At 34.8% G+C, this 14,827-nt stretch overlaps 1 protein-coding gene across 2 annotated transcripts in view; it reads left to right on the plus strand.

Moving 5' to 3' along the window:
- Positions 1 to 14,827, plus strand: part of TAOK3 (TAO kinase 3) — a 189,672-nt gene that overhangs the window by 121,270 nt on the left and 53,575 nt on the right. For both annotated transcript variants that reach the window (XM_081253404.1, XM_081253403.1), the window contains 3 exons: positions 2,160 to 2,273; positions 3,474 to 3,565; positions 14,507 to 14,600. In XM_081253404.1, coding sequence (XP_081109530.1) covers positions 2,160 to 2,273; positions 3,474 to 3,565; positions 14,507 to 14,600 — 300 coding nt within the window. The remainder of the gene's footprint in view (positions 1 to 2,159; positions 2,274 to 3,473; positions 3,566 to 14,506; positions 14,601 to 14,827) is intronic.

A 14,827-nucleotide genomic window follows, 5' to 3' on the forward strand; every position in this document is an offset into this window, starting at 1 on the left:
CAGCAACCTTTTGATACTGTCAAGAAAAAAAGGAAAGAAAATTAGCCTTCCTTGCATATATTTATTTCCTAGCTGAGTTCTTCTCCCTTTCCTGTTGCAAATAACAAGTCAATCTCATGTAAATATATGCTGTTTTATCAATTTTACATTTTTTGCATTTCTTTAGTCCATATAGATATTTAGGGACGTATTATTGTCTTCATTTTGGTAGATGAAGAAACTGAGACTTAAAAAGATTTAAATAACTTGCCCATAGTTTCCTAGCATTTATGTAATAAAGATTGAAACTCAGATTTTCTAACTCCTAATCCAAGGCTTCCCTCTAAATTACATTTTCTTTATCACAGCCCCACTCTCCTCTTTCCAACCTACTTCCCACCACTAACTTCTTAACAAAGATGTTGTTACCAATTTTTCCTTCTCTCAGTAAAGAACTTCTAGTACTGTTACTTTAATGAATGGTGGCCAAGTAGTGGAATATGAGGTAGGCATAAAGGACCTGAGATGGCTCAAAAACAGAAGAAAAAAAATTTACATTTACTAGGAAGAAATGAAACTATTAAGTCATAGGTTCCCCTTTTGCTTCTGTTTTAATCATCCTAGAGTAGCCATCACAGTTACTGGTACATACCACAAAGCAGAACTCCCTCAAGACAGACCAAAATTCCTGCCATGAATTTGGCTTATTCATAGGGATGAAGAATGAACGTAACCATGTCTAATAAATATTGATAAAATTAATTTAACTGTAATTTATGGATTTGACAATTTTAAAGTATATATATGTCTAAACTTTAAAGTGTGTATCTATCTATCTATCTATCTTTGGTATTAAGATGTCATTACTGAATGCCAACTTGTTTATGACAGTTTTGCCTGCTCCTGTTTATAAAAGTCAGTTCAGGTTTCTGTGCCTTTATTACCTCAATTTTCACGTTAATTTAATGTTTTATTCTATATTATACTTTATCTTTTTTAATAGGTAAAAAGAGTTGAAAAGACAAAAAAACTTTTAAAGAATTCTCTTTATTTAAAAATAAATCCAGATTCTTATTGTTTTGATTTAAAAGGCAAGCCAGGGTTAGAGAAAAGATATTTTCTGTTGTACGAGAAATAAATAATGTTTTTTTAGTTCTCTCTTCCAATGCCTAATGTCTTCATGAGGAAAGAAACTGAATTTTCAAGGGAAGATTTTTGCAAAAGTTATTTTGGGAGCATTTGAACCTTTCATTTTCAACTTAACATGTTTTCCTCATTCCCTCTGCTTTATCTTTCTGTTGCCCATCAACAATTCTTAGTTCCTAGTACTCATTACACCTCATGACTTTTTTAAAGAGAATAAGGAGTACATCCACATCTTCTCATTCCAAATTTTCATACTTTCATACTTCAAATTCCAAATTTTCAATCAAAGATTAAATTTTTTTAATCATGTTTTTTAAACTTTTTGCTGCATAAAATATCTAGTAGTTTTAGTAGTAACCACTTGAGATTCTTTGTAATAATACAATAGAAATGCAATTTCCTAACCCCTAATCCTTGTTTGTTTTGATCTTTCAGGGTCTTCTTTTTACTGTACAGTGTTATTTTTAAAATAACACCCTCTCTATAACATGTACTCTCAAATGCCTTAGAGTTGCAGTTACAATTAAAGGCAGAGAGAAAGGGTCACAGGCAAGAAAGAAAAGGTATGTGTGTAGTTGAGGTTTATTGGTAGGTAGTCGATACAGAGTCATTGAAGGTTTGTTTAGACTCCAAAAATGTCATGAAATTTGGAAGAGAAAAAAAAAGGCAGTTACAGATGGTGCCAATTTTCCCCAGCACAAGCAATACTGTTGGTGACTGGATTCAGCAACTAATATGATTTTGTAAGTGTAGCAACTGAGTAGGTTTCCTTGTCGGCCATGTCTGCCTTTTTTCTCATTGCATTCCCTCCCTCTAAAGAAAGCTGTACCTTTTAGTAATTACTATGACCTACCAGTAAGTACACGAAGGAATCTGGGCCCCCTTACAACATGCAGTAATCACTAAATCCCCTTCTGGCTATCTGAGCAAGGTTTTTTTTAAATAAACTTTTTGTCTTATTAATTGCATGCTCTGACCTATTCCATAATCAAAATTGAAAAGTAATTTTCTAACCCTCTTATTTTTTCCTATAGGGATATTAAAGCAGGAAATATTCTTCTAACAGAGCCAGGTCAGGTGAAACTAGCTGATTTTGGATCTGCCTCAGTGGCTTCTCCTGCCAACTCCTTCGTGGGCACACCTTACTGGTATGTGGAATTAGAAAACATGACATAGTTTTAAAATATGTGTATATAAACAAGATGGACTCATAGCACTGGTTTTGTTTGTTTGTTTGTTTGTTTTTTTGAGTGTCTCACCATGTGTCTCAAATGAGATTTCATTAGGAAGGATAGAAAACTCACTAGCAAAAAAGAAACCCTCAGACTTAGTATAAAATTTCCAGTGACTTTAAATTGTTGAAATAAGGTTGATGTCACTGTGTGTAAACTGAGTAGGATTATCAACTCGCTGACCAAGCTCAGGTTTTAGACTTCATTTGAAGTTTCTTTTGAACTTTTCTCTTCAGGCAGAGTCTCTAGGCAAGAACAAGGTAGTTTCTTTAACCTTCTGTAGCCAATGAGCATAAGTTTTACCTTTCAATGAAAGAAATCCAGATTCTTGTTTCTGTTGAATTCTCTGATACTTTACCTCACTTGTCATTCTGACTTAAAGTTTCACCCCATTCTATTCAAGACTCCTTTCCTTCCTTTCATAGATACATTGGAATTTCATTGTACCTTGGAGAATGACTTATACCCCTGGAAAATTACTTGCCTACTAAAAAAAATCAGCTACTATTTGAATATTTTTCCACTATCATCAAATAGCATCTATTAAGCAACTACTTACATACACTAATAGAGAACAAAGCATATTAAACTATATGGCCCTTACCCTCCTAATGAAAATCCATTACGGACAAACAAAATAATATCCATTATTATAGCCAGTTTAGTTGTTTTTTAACTTGTAACATCTTTGAAATATCTGAATATATTGCTTTATGTAATTGCATGCAGTATTCTTCATGTTGTTTAAAGTAGTTTATTTAAGTGTTTCATACATATTAATCCTTTACCAATCTCTCTGAGGTAGCTAATAAAATTCTCTCCATATTATGGATGAGGAAACTGATATACAGAAAGGTTAAGTAACTTAGCCAAGATCAAAGGATAGTAAATGGTGGAACCATGATCTGTTGAAAGTAATGTATTGTTTCATGTAAATCACTGAGTGTATTGTTTATATTTTGAATAGTGTTTTTTCAAATTATTTGTGTAAGAAAATTATAACTTTATCAGATAAAACTTAGAATATGCCCCAAAACAGCTCTTTTATTGAATCACTTTATCAGGTGAATTCTGTTTTTAATTTGCAACTTGAGTTTTGTACATTATGTTTGGCAGGATGGCTCCAGAGGTGATCTTAGCTATGGATGAAGGACAGTATGATGGGAAAGTTGATATTTGGTCACTTGGGATCACTTGTATTGAAATGGGTGAGTAAAGAGTTGTTTTCATTGTACTTTTGAGAATCACTCCGTATTATGATTGTTAATTCATTTATCCAGTGATTATTTAATGAGTTACTGCTATATATGTGCTAGGCAATGTGAATTTACTATATTTTTTCTATGCTTTGGTATAACATCATAAGATTGCTTTTCTCTGCTATATTAAGTTAAGAAAAAGAGTTTTGAGCAGATATGGCAGCTAACAAATGTAAGAATGTACAATAGTTAGAATTAATATTTGAAAAATATCCATTCTCCATACCATGAGTGATGATATATGTCCTTCATAGTAATATTCATTACTTAATTTACATTCCTATTTGTATAAGGGAAATCTGGAAAAGTAATAGCAGGCTTATCAAAGATTGAATTCTAAAAAGTAATAGCAAAAGTAATAGTAGGCTTATTAAAGATTGGACTCTAAAAACTGACCTGGGACTTCCCTGGTGGCTCAGTGGTTAAGAATCCACCTGCCAATTCAGGGCACACGGGTTCGAGCCCTGGTCTGGGAAGATCCCACATGCCGCGGAGCAACTAAGCCCATGCGCCACAACTACTGAGCCTGCGGTGTTAGAGCCCGCCAGCCACAACTACTGAAGCCCGTGCTCCACAACAAAGAGAAGCCACCGACCGCAATGAGAAGCCCGCGCACCGCAACGAAGAGTAGCCCTGCTCGCGGCAACTAGAGAAAGCTCGCGCAGCAACGAAGACCCAATGGAGCCAAAAATAAAATGAATAAAAACTGACCTATATAGAGAGCAACCCCAGAGAAAACTTCATATTAGGGGATACTCCCAGCTTTAAAGTTGTCCTCCAAATATTGTTGCAGTTATCTAAAATTGTCTAACATACCACAGAATCTCAATCCTCTGGTTGCATATTTTGAACTTTAGTATAACTTAAAGTTACCGTTATCCAGCGGTATACTGGTAATTTTAACCAATGACCCCCTTGGGGGGTGAGGGGAAGCATTTTGTAGCATTTGCCAGATTCTGTGGTGTAAGTATCCCCACCATAGCCAATTTCACGTTATCAGTTTGAATCACTAAATGTGGAGTTGGAGAAAGGTATGCACAGCTAACCTTCCAAAGCCAGTGTGAGCTGGCTCCCAAACACAATAGTGCCTTTATTTAGATTTTTTATTCAAAATTTATATAAATATGTCTAGTTTTTTAAAAATCCATTTAAAAAATTTCTTTGTCGAGCTTTAAAATTTGTTTAATTTCTGCTATATTGTTTAATATAGGGTTTTTTTGTTTAATTTCTTCTATATTGTTATCCGAATTTGTCCTAAGGATTTCTAAGTTCAGTTTGATTCTCAGAGTATAGTTTTCTCTTTCCCTACAATGTTTGGCCTACAGAGATGACTTGGGATATGTTTGTATTGCATTTCCGGTTGCTTCATTGACCTCTTCCAACAAAGAAACATATGATAAAGATACACAATTTGTCTTTTTTTTTAATACTAAAGAGATGTTAGTGAAGAAAAAAAAACAATTCAAGGAGGAAACAGAATATTTACTTAATTTTTTAAAATAAGTAACATTCATGTGTTTTGTAAATCAAAAAATATAAAAAGATAGGCAGTGAAAGGACTTCTTCTACCCCTGGCCCTATTCATACAATTCCTTCCCCACCCCTGTAAACACACAAAGGGAACCTCTGTTATTAATTTCTTATATATCCTTCCAGAGATTCTTTACAAATATGTATATTTTTATATATATTATATATGTGTATGTATGTATATATGTATTTATTTATTTTGTGTGTGTGTGTGTGTATTTATAATATATAACCTTCCATATCCACGGCTTCCATATCCATGGATTCAACCAACTGCACATCGAAAATACTTGGGAAAAAAAAAAATTCTGGAAAGTTCCACAAAGCAAAACTTGCATTTGCCATTCTTTGGGCAGCTATTTACATTGTATTTACAACTATTTACATGGCATTTACATTGTATCAGGTATTATAAGTAATCTAGAGGTGATGATATGGGAGGATATGATTAGGTTATATGCAAAAACTATGGCATTTTATATAAGGTACTTAAGCATCCACAAATTTTGTATTCTGGGGCAGGCTGGGGCAATCCTGGAACCAGTCCCCAACAGTTACTGAGGGACGACTCTAGAAATATGTATATATGCTTACTATATTACCTTTTACCCCTAAATTAACATATACAATTGGTTCTATACTTTGATTTTTCACTTAATACCATCTTGGAGCACTGTTTTATATTAGTAACTTAGACACTTTTTCATTTTTTTACTGGCATTATGTTATTCCATTATATGGATATATCATAGTTTATTTGACTGGTCCTCTATTAATGGATATTGAGGTGGTAGATTTCTTTTTTAGTTTCTGATATTGTGTTATTCTCTGTTTCATACAGAAAAAATTCATCTTATCAACACTGATTTCGGGGGGCACTCCGCAGAAATATTCACATACTTTAAAAAGGATTCATGACAAACTTCCAGAAATATTTTGTAGAATTTGACAAGGTAGCCCTAAAATTCATAGGGCCAAAACCAGTCAAAACAATTCTGAAGAAACAATTTGGACAGAAAAGTCACTATACCACAATCCAAACTATAATAATTAAATCAATATGGTCAATAGAACAGACTAGAATACCTAGAAACAGACTCACCTATAAGTCAGATTTTGGTATAAGACAAAAAAGACATTAAAGATCAGTGGTGAGGGGCTTCCCTGGTGGCGCAGTGGCTGAGTCCGCCTGCCGATGCAGGGGACACGGGTTCGTGCCCCAGTCCGGGAAGATCCTGCATGCCATGGAGCAGCTGGACCCATGAGCCATGGCTGCTGAGCCTACGCATCCGGAGCCTGTGCTCCGCAACGGGAGAGGCCATGACAGTGAGGGGCCCGCGTACCATAAAAAAAATAATAATAATAAATAAATAAAGATCAGTGGTGAAAGGATGGCCTCTTTGATTAATAATATGAGACAATTTGTTAATTATATGATAAAAGCCAAAATTAAATTTCTAGCAAATGCCATACACAAAAATAAATTCCAGATTTTAGTTAAATACTCAAAAGTAAAATTTTAACTTTTAGGAAAAGATCCTTTATGCCTCAGTTTCCTTACCTATAATATAGAGATAACAATCCCATGAAGTAGGTGCTATTATAATGAAGATTAAAGAATTAATGAATATAAAGTACTTAAAACCTGGCCTGGCATGTAATAAGCACTATGTAAGTATAATTAATATTATATTATTCTAGGAGTATACCTTTATGGGTATAGGGAAGAATTTTTCTAAACAATTTTTAAAAAATAATGACAAATATGATAACTTTTAGTACTTTAAAATATAAAGCTATATAAAACACAAAAATTAAAAGGTAAGCATAGACTGATAGAAAGTAATTGAAACATATCTACCCAACAGAGTATTGGCCCAGAATTTATAAAGAACTCTCACAATTTCTTTACCAAAAAGAAAAAGATAAACAGCCAGTAGAAAAATGGGCATGAATATGATCAAGCAATTAACATTGAAAAGAAGACCTAAATGGACAACAAACATCAGAAGATACTCTGCATCTTTAGTAATCAGGGAAATGCAAGTTAAAACTATTTCACATCAGACTGGTAAAATTTTTTTAAAGTCGAAGGTTAATAAATTTGGAGAAGCTGCTAAAGAAACAGGAACTCTCATACACTGTTGATAAGAATGTAAATTGGTATAAACATTTTGGAGGGCAAGTTGGCAGCATCTGGTAATAGGAATGTCAATTTGTATAACCACTTTGGAGGGCAAGTTGTCAGCATCTGGTAAGGATGATGAGGAGTGTCAGTGACTCAACATTTCACTTCTAAGTATACACTTTAGAAATTTTATGCATGTACACTGGAACATGTGTGAGGCTGCAACCTTGTTTGTAGAAGCAAGAAATGGTGGAAACAACCAAATTCTTATGACAAGCTGGATCTACATGTATCATCATGGATAAATCTCAAATCATAACATTGAATAGTTAATGAACAAAGTCACTGAAGTTTAGGTACAGTACGATGCCAATTATGAAAGCTTTATAAACAATTTTATATATTATTTATGAGCATATATATAATAATAAAACATAACATAGATGTAAGAGATACCATCTCAGAATAGTAAACTCTGGAGGGCAGAAGAGGAATAGTTATATCTTACCTTTTTTTTAGAAGAAAATATCTGAAACAAATATGACCAAATAATGCTAAATCTAAGCAGTAGGTTCCTGTTATAATACTATGCAAATTTTTATGTATTTCAAATATCAAATAATTTAACATTTTTAAATTAGAAATAAATGTACATTCCTTTGGTTTGAAAAAAAAAAAAAAACTATTCTCTGTGTAGCATGGAGTTAGCAATTAGACACCCTGGATTTGAATCTTGGCTTTACCAGCACTTAGCTGGCAGGACAGTCAAGTGTGGCTGCACATAACACCAGCAGGCATTCTCATAGTCTAGGATGTGAATGACACCTTCTGGGGTTGTGTAACGTGTTGATTCTGACGATGAGAACTTGGACAATTTTCTAAACGTCCCTAAGCCTCAGTTTTCTCATCTAAATGAAAATAACAATACATATATCATAGGTATTGTCGGACTTCAATGAGACTACATATGTAAAGTGTTTAACATAGTGCTTGGCATATATCAATGCTCAAAACAGCTGATTGCATTCGTATGTAGGATTATTCCTATTTTTGTCATTTATATTCTAAAGTGAACCAAAATTTTACTTGTAACACTGCAATTATAATAGCAACTCCTCAGTTACAACACTTTAAAGGGATGTCCCCCGAGTTGAACCTTACAACTAATTAGTGCCCACCCATTGTTTCAGCAAGTTATTTTCTTACCAAAATCTTTCTAAAATATAACATGGATTCTGCCCTTTCCAACCTAATTAAGTAGAGCAAACAACACACACCCTTTTATGATGATTCAGGATTGTCATCGCATCAGTTTTTGTACTATGTAGATGTAGTAACGACTGGAGTTTCAAACAGCAGTCAACATTGGCAAAATAGGTGCAGATCCCAGGAGGTACCTTAGTGTTTCCTCTCTTGAGACAGGAGAGGAAATGTGCTTAATTTCTGATTTTATCATTTTATAAAAAGGAATTGAAATATATGTAACAACATGCTCTCTATATCAGCCTAACTTTGATTGCCTTTTATAAAATGATTTACTGAATCAAAGAACAGAGTAGCCTTCTCCCAAACTGTCTTATCCTCCACAACAGCTAGTCCTTCAAATTGATAGATGATAGTATTAAATTATGCCTAAGAGCACAGACTCTATAGTCAGATAAACTTGAGTTCTAATTCCAGCTCTGCCATTTTTTAGTTGTACGACTTTGGTCAAGTTATTTTAACTGTCTATGAAATTTGCATAATAAGATCCCCTACCTTATGGGGATTGTCTGGATTAAATGAAAATGTGGACGTAAAGTGCTTATTATTATATCTGGTGTATAGTATGTGTTCAGTAAATGTTAGGCATCATCAGCACAATCCTAGTATATATCATATCTCATCAAATTTTTTTTAATTTACATTTTAACATCTCTTTAAACTGGGGGGTATTTTATAGGCAACAGCATTTTATGATTATAATTGGCAGCATTTTGTTCTAAGTTATACATAAAATAGTGATACATCTTAAATTGCGATTCATCTTATTGTCAATGACATCTTAGATTCAGAGAAAGATGGTAGTACATGCTCAGTTAATATTCATAAAATAAAATTGTTACCAAGGACATTTAAATTCTCAGCAATTATTCAAACTTTATTACACTGGTAATGTAATAAACCATACAAGTACCTCTTTGACAGCTTTACTATACATCTCTATTTCCTTGGCATTAATCTTGTTAATGGACACATAAAAGAAGGGTATTTTTTTTACATGAAAGATGATTAAACTGCTGCATATATAAACCTAAGCAATGATTTTTCTAAGTTTTCTGTATGTTTCAGGTTTAATGAAATTCCAGGTACAGACAGTATACTTTAAATTTTACTTTTAATGTTGAAATTACAGTGAAAGTTGTGGATAGTGCCTGAATAATGTGTTGTCCCCTTTCCTTATGATATCTTTTCTATAACAGTGTATATATATATTTTAAACATCTTTATTGGAGTATAATTGCTTTACAAGAGTGTGTTAGTTTCTGCTTTATAACAAAGTGACTCAGTTATACATATACATATGTTCCCATATCTCTTCCCTCTTGCGTCTCCCTTCTCCCACCCTCCCTATCCCACCCCTCTAGGTGATCACAAAGCACTGAGCTGATCTCCCTGTGCTATGCGGCTGCTTCCCACTAGCTATCTCTTTTACGTTTGCTAGTGTATATATGTCCATGCCACTCTCTCACTTCATCCCAGTTTACCCTTCCCCCTCCCCGTGTCCTCAAGTCCATTCTCTACATCTGCATCTCTATTCCTGTCCTGCCCCTAGGTTCTTCAGAACCTTTTTTTTTTTTAGATTCCATATATATGTTATAACAGTGTATATTTTTTAAAAGCCCCTAATCTGTACATTGAATCACTGAGGTGTCATCAGAAAGCAGGAAGATGATAATGCTGCTGGCACTCTCTCTCTTTCCTGGATCAAACTCCAAGGTCCCTAAGCGGTTAAACCTGCTTTACAAATTATCTTTTGGTAAATTGATCTTCCACTGAAAAACCTAGGTAAATTCATGCATCCTTGGAAGCTTCTTGGACACTGAAATTGTCCAGTCACCAGATATTTTATTTTTTGAGATTATTTCAAGAGAAGTTAATCTGACACTCTTCTGTTTAAGCTATAGACCCTTAGTTCACCAGCACAGACCATGGTAGAAGCTGGCAAATGGTTCATCAGCATTGACAGGGAATTGACTGTGTTCAGAAATGCATTCTCCAAGGGAAAAATAGAAAAAAACATAAAAAACATAAATGTTATTTCGTAGTTTCTCTGCCTGGAATTTTCTTCCACATTATTATTGCCACTCACTGTTTGTGTTAATAAATGAATGTTGTGATGGCTGTTGAGGGGACAGGGGTATATTTAGTCTTATAAAGCTGCTTCTTCCTTTTTTTTTTCATATTGAAATACCAGTACTATCTACTATAAAATGTGCAGAATAATTGAAGAGGCACTGAGGTCTAGTGAAAAGACAAGTCTTGGAGTCTTACAGGACTGGGTTGAAATCCCAATTTAGCCACTTACTGTGTGGCTTGGTTTCATTATTTAGACTAGCTTACCCCAACTCCTTCTGTTGGGAAATTGAAGTAATAATGCTTATCTTGCCAAGCTGTTGTGAGAATTATGAATAACATACCACATGTAACATACCTAAAGTGAATGCCTGACATGTAATAGGAACTCAATAAGTGGTAGCAATTATTATTATCATTAATTATTACGGTTGTCAACCATATTTGTTCATAAGAAATCTGCCTTTTCATGAAGTGTTTATCCAAAGATGGGGTACTCTCTGATCTTCTTTATTAAAATAAAGCTCAGTCTAGGTGCTCTAATTTAGCATGAGCTTCACCAAGCAGAGCAGTGTCCAAAGGCTTCTCTGAACCTTGATCTCATAAAACATACATGAAGCATTCAGAAAAACTTGATCATTATCTTTAAATTAAGTAAATCACTGGTTTTTTTCTTTTAATTTAGTTAATTCAGCTTTTTTATGCTTTCACCTTTTTCCTTTCTTTGGAGGTAAAATGGCTTACATAGCACAAGGTAGCTTCAAAGCACTTCCGGTTCCTGTTCTGTTGCTTATCTAGAAGCTTCTATGCAGAGTATTATATTCTACAGTAAAGGCTGACAAGCTTTCAGCTAAGGACCAGATAATAAGTGCTTTAGTCCTTTTAAGTCATATAATCTCTGTCATGACTACTCAACCCTGCTGTTGTAGCATGAAAGCAGCCATAGACAACACATTAATGAATGGACATGGCTGTGTTCCAATAAAACTTTACAAAAACAGGCTTCTAGGTGAATTTGGCTCACAGGCCATAGTTTCCCAACCCTTGCTCCATAGCATGCTGACTTAGCAATGAACCCTGTCACTATGGCTCAGAAGATTTATGTAGTACATCTAGCAAAGGACTTGAACACAGGTGAGGCCGCCTGAAACTGATATTTAGCGAATGCTTCTCAGACCGTAGAGCTGTGTACTATGTTTGGAATGCCTTTTTTCATGGGATTCTCTACTAGAGCTATTCCACCCATAGTGTGGCTGGCTGTCTTCCTGTCTTGTTCACAACAGAGTATCTGCCACTCACAGACCTCACATTCCTGCTCCAAATGCCTTACTGCCTTTCTTATTACTGTTGAATTGGATTTCGTTGTTGTTCCTTCATCCTCCCCTTTCTAAATTTCTATTTTCTTCTTTCTTTAGCTCCCCTTCCCTTCTGTTTCTCCTGTGCAATTTCGTGTTCTTCTAAGCAGCTCGAATTGTATACCTTTTGCCTATCCTCCTAATAGTGAATGAAGCCATCACATAGTACCTTGATGTAAGCCCCAAGACTTAGTCACTCCTCAGTCATTTTTTGTGACTTCTTGCTGCACAAAGATTCTGTGTTTGTTGATAGATTTTCTTCTTTGCCTTAATTTGCCTTACCTTCATTTACTTATCTAATAGGTATTTTGGGGCCACCCAAAATATATACCAGGTGCTGTGCTCAGCAGTGGGAATGCAAAGATGAGTGTAATAGACATTGTTCCTCATGAAGTTTAGCAAACAGAACATACATTAAGTAAAGAATTACATAAATAATTAGTTGTGGTTGTGATAGGTGGTAGAAAGTTAAAATATAATTTGCAATGACAGAATCTAATGGGACACCTAGTCTTGAGAGGTCAGAGAAACCTTCCCTGAGGAAATGATTGTACGCATATAATAAGCCTTGAATAAATATTTATTAAATTAATGCAGAAATGCAACTATATTTAAGGTGAAACCTGAAGGATTGGGAAGAGTTAACCAGGTAAAGTTTAGGCAACAAAAGTGAGAGGGGAGTCCAGACAGAGAAAGCAACATGTGTGAAAGGCTCTGAGCTTGGTTCTTTCAGTGAAGCAACAGATGCATGAGAAGAGGGGGGAAACATTGATTCTCAGAATGAAGTGCTGGAGGTAGCCAGGGTCATGTTAGGAAAGACCAGGAGACTATGTTTAAAGATCTAGACTTTGTCCTAAAAATCATGGGAATCCATTGATGGTAACATGATGAGTTCCTGCTTCCACATGGTTCCAATATTTGAAGTTCTCAGAAGGCCATGCTCTAGAAACTTTCTAGAATCTACCTCCTGAGAAATAAACCTGAGCCTTTATTTTTTCATCTTCCACATTTGAAACAGGTATAAAATTCCTTTGTCCACACTGCAGCTTTCAAATTTCCACTTGTTAACAGTTCATGTCCCTATAATAGTGGTATCCATTTGGTGAGTGTAAAGCATCTTGTTGAGAAGTTAATAAACAATATTTGTGGAATCAGAGACTGTCACATTTCAAAAGTATCAGAGATCATTTAGTCAAGACTATAAGGGGCCCCTCCAGAGTATCACTGATAAATAAGTATAGTTGCCTTCTGCTGGAACTCTGCTAATAACTTAAAGTTCACTGCTATCAACATTATTCATTGTGGGTTTTGGGGGGCTTTTGGGGTTTGCTTTGCTTTAGCACTCTGGCTTTTCACAAGTTCTTCCTTCTATGAGTAAAAATGTCTTCCCTGTTACTTTTTGTTCCCTGCCCTTAGTTCTTGTTATGTTTCTTAGAATTGCGTAGAATACGCTGAATTCACCTTTTTAAAAGTGGTTAAGAGGAGAATCTTTACTTAAATACCAAGGTGCTCTGATGAAACCTGAGATCAGATTATGAATTTTAAAGTGGTACTATATAAAGAATCTATTAGGATAAACACGGTAGAATGAGACAATGATTTATCTTCTGTGACATAATAACTAATAAACAGCATAAAATTAACTGTACTCAGAACTAGAACCTTGTTTCTTTCCTTTGGTCAACAAATGGAGCACCTAATATTTGAATAATATCTTATTACATATGCCAGAGAATAAATAAAAGAATAAGAGTATTAGGGTTATAAGATCTTGCTCTTAGAGCTTATGATTTCTTTTGAGAGAAAAGATTTGTATGTTTATATAAATGCAATAGGAGAGCACATGCCAAGTGAGCAGTCTACTAAAAGACAGCAATAGAAATTCCAAACATGAGATCATGGTGGGCTGGGATGGAGCAAATCTTCTACTAAGAAGTATCTGATTCACTGAGTTTCTCCTTAGAAGGGGGTGGACAAGACCTTGCTCCCATTTATCCTCCTTTTCCTACCTCCTTTTTACCCTCTACCCTGACTTGTACCAGTTCATTGGCCTGGGTATGCCTTCAAATGGTGTTTATTGAATTGAATTACTTTATCTCCCATACTGTGTTCGTGATGTTTAAGATGTTCCATTCCATAATTAGCCCTTTTTTTCATTCTACTTCTCTGCTTTCTGAATTTTTTTCAATGAATACATATTTTTTATTTTAACTAAAACACACACACACGAAGATGTTCATACCTATTGTGGGAAAACAAAGTTCAGCCTTTTGAAGATACATGTGAAAAATAAGAAAAAATTTTTTTTTACTCTCTTGAAGTGGGTTCTGTTAGGAGCTTTTCCGGTGTACTTTAAGATGACCAGAAGCTTCTTCTGAATGGCTATCCTGAGCGACCTTAAAGATTAAAATAAGTGGATTATGTGGCATGACGATAATAACGAGCTATTGATTTAGTGGCAACGCTTTGCTCATAGTTCCTTGTTTCTCCATCTGCCTGATGCCTTTCAAGAACTGCTTTATCGTGTTTCTTTTCTTTCAGCGGAACGGAAGCCCCCTCTTTTCAACATGAATGCAATGAGTGCCTTATATCACATTGCCCAGAACGACTCCCCCACATTACAATCTAAGGAATGGTAAGACTGAGCTGTTGCTTTAAATTTCTAAGAGAAATCACCATATGTATTTGGCACTTTCATTAAATTACACTTTAAATATCTGACCTAGAAAGCATTTCATTCCTTCATTGTATGTTGTGATAACTGACACTGATGCTTTATAAGCCTGAACTTTCTACACACACACACACACACACACACACACACACCCCCTATATTTCTACCCTCACTATGGCTTCTACTGT

The sequence above is a fragment of the Mesoplodon bidens genome (assembly GCF_964165515.1).
Source record: "Mesoplodon bidens genome assembly, chromosome: 13".
Taxonomy (NCBI): Eukaryota; Metazoa; Chordata; class Mammalia; order Artiodactyla; family Ziphiidae; genus Mesoplodon; species Mesoplodon bidens.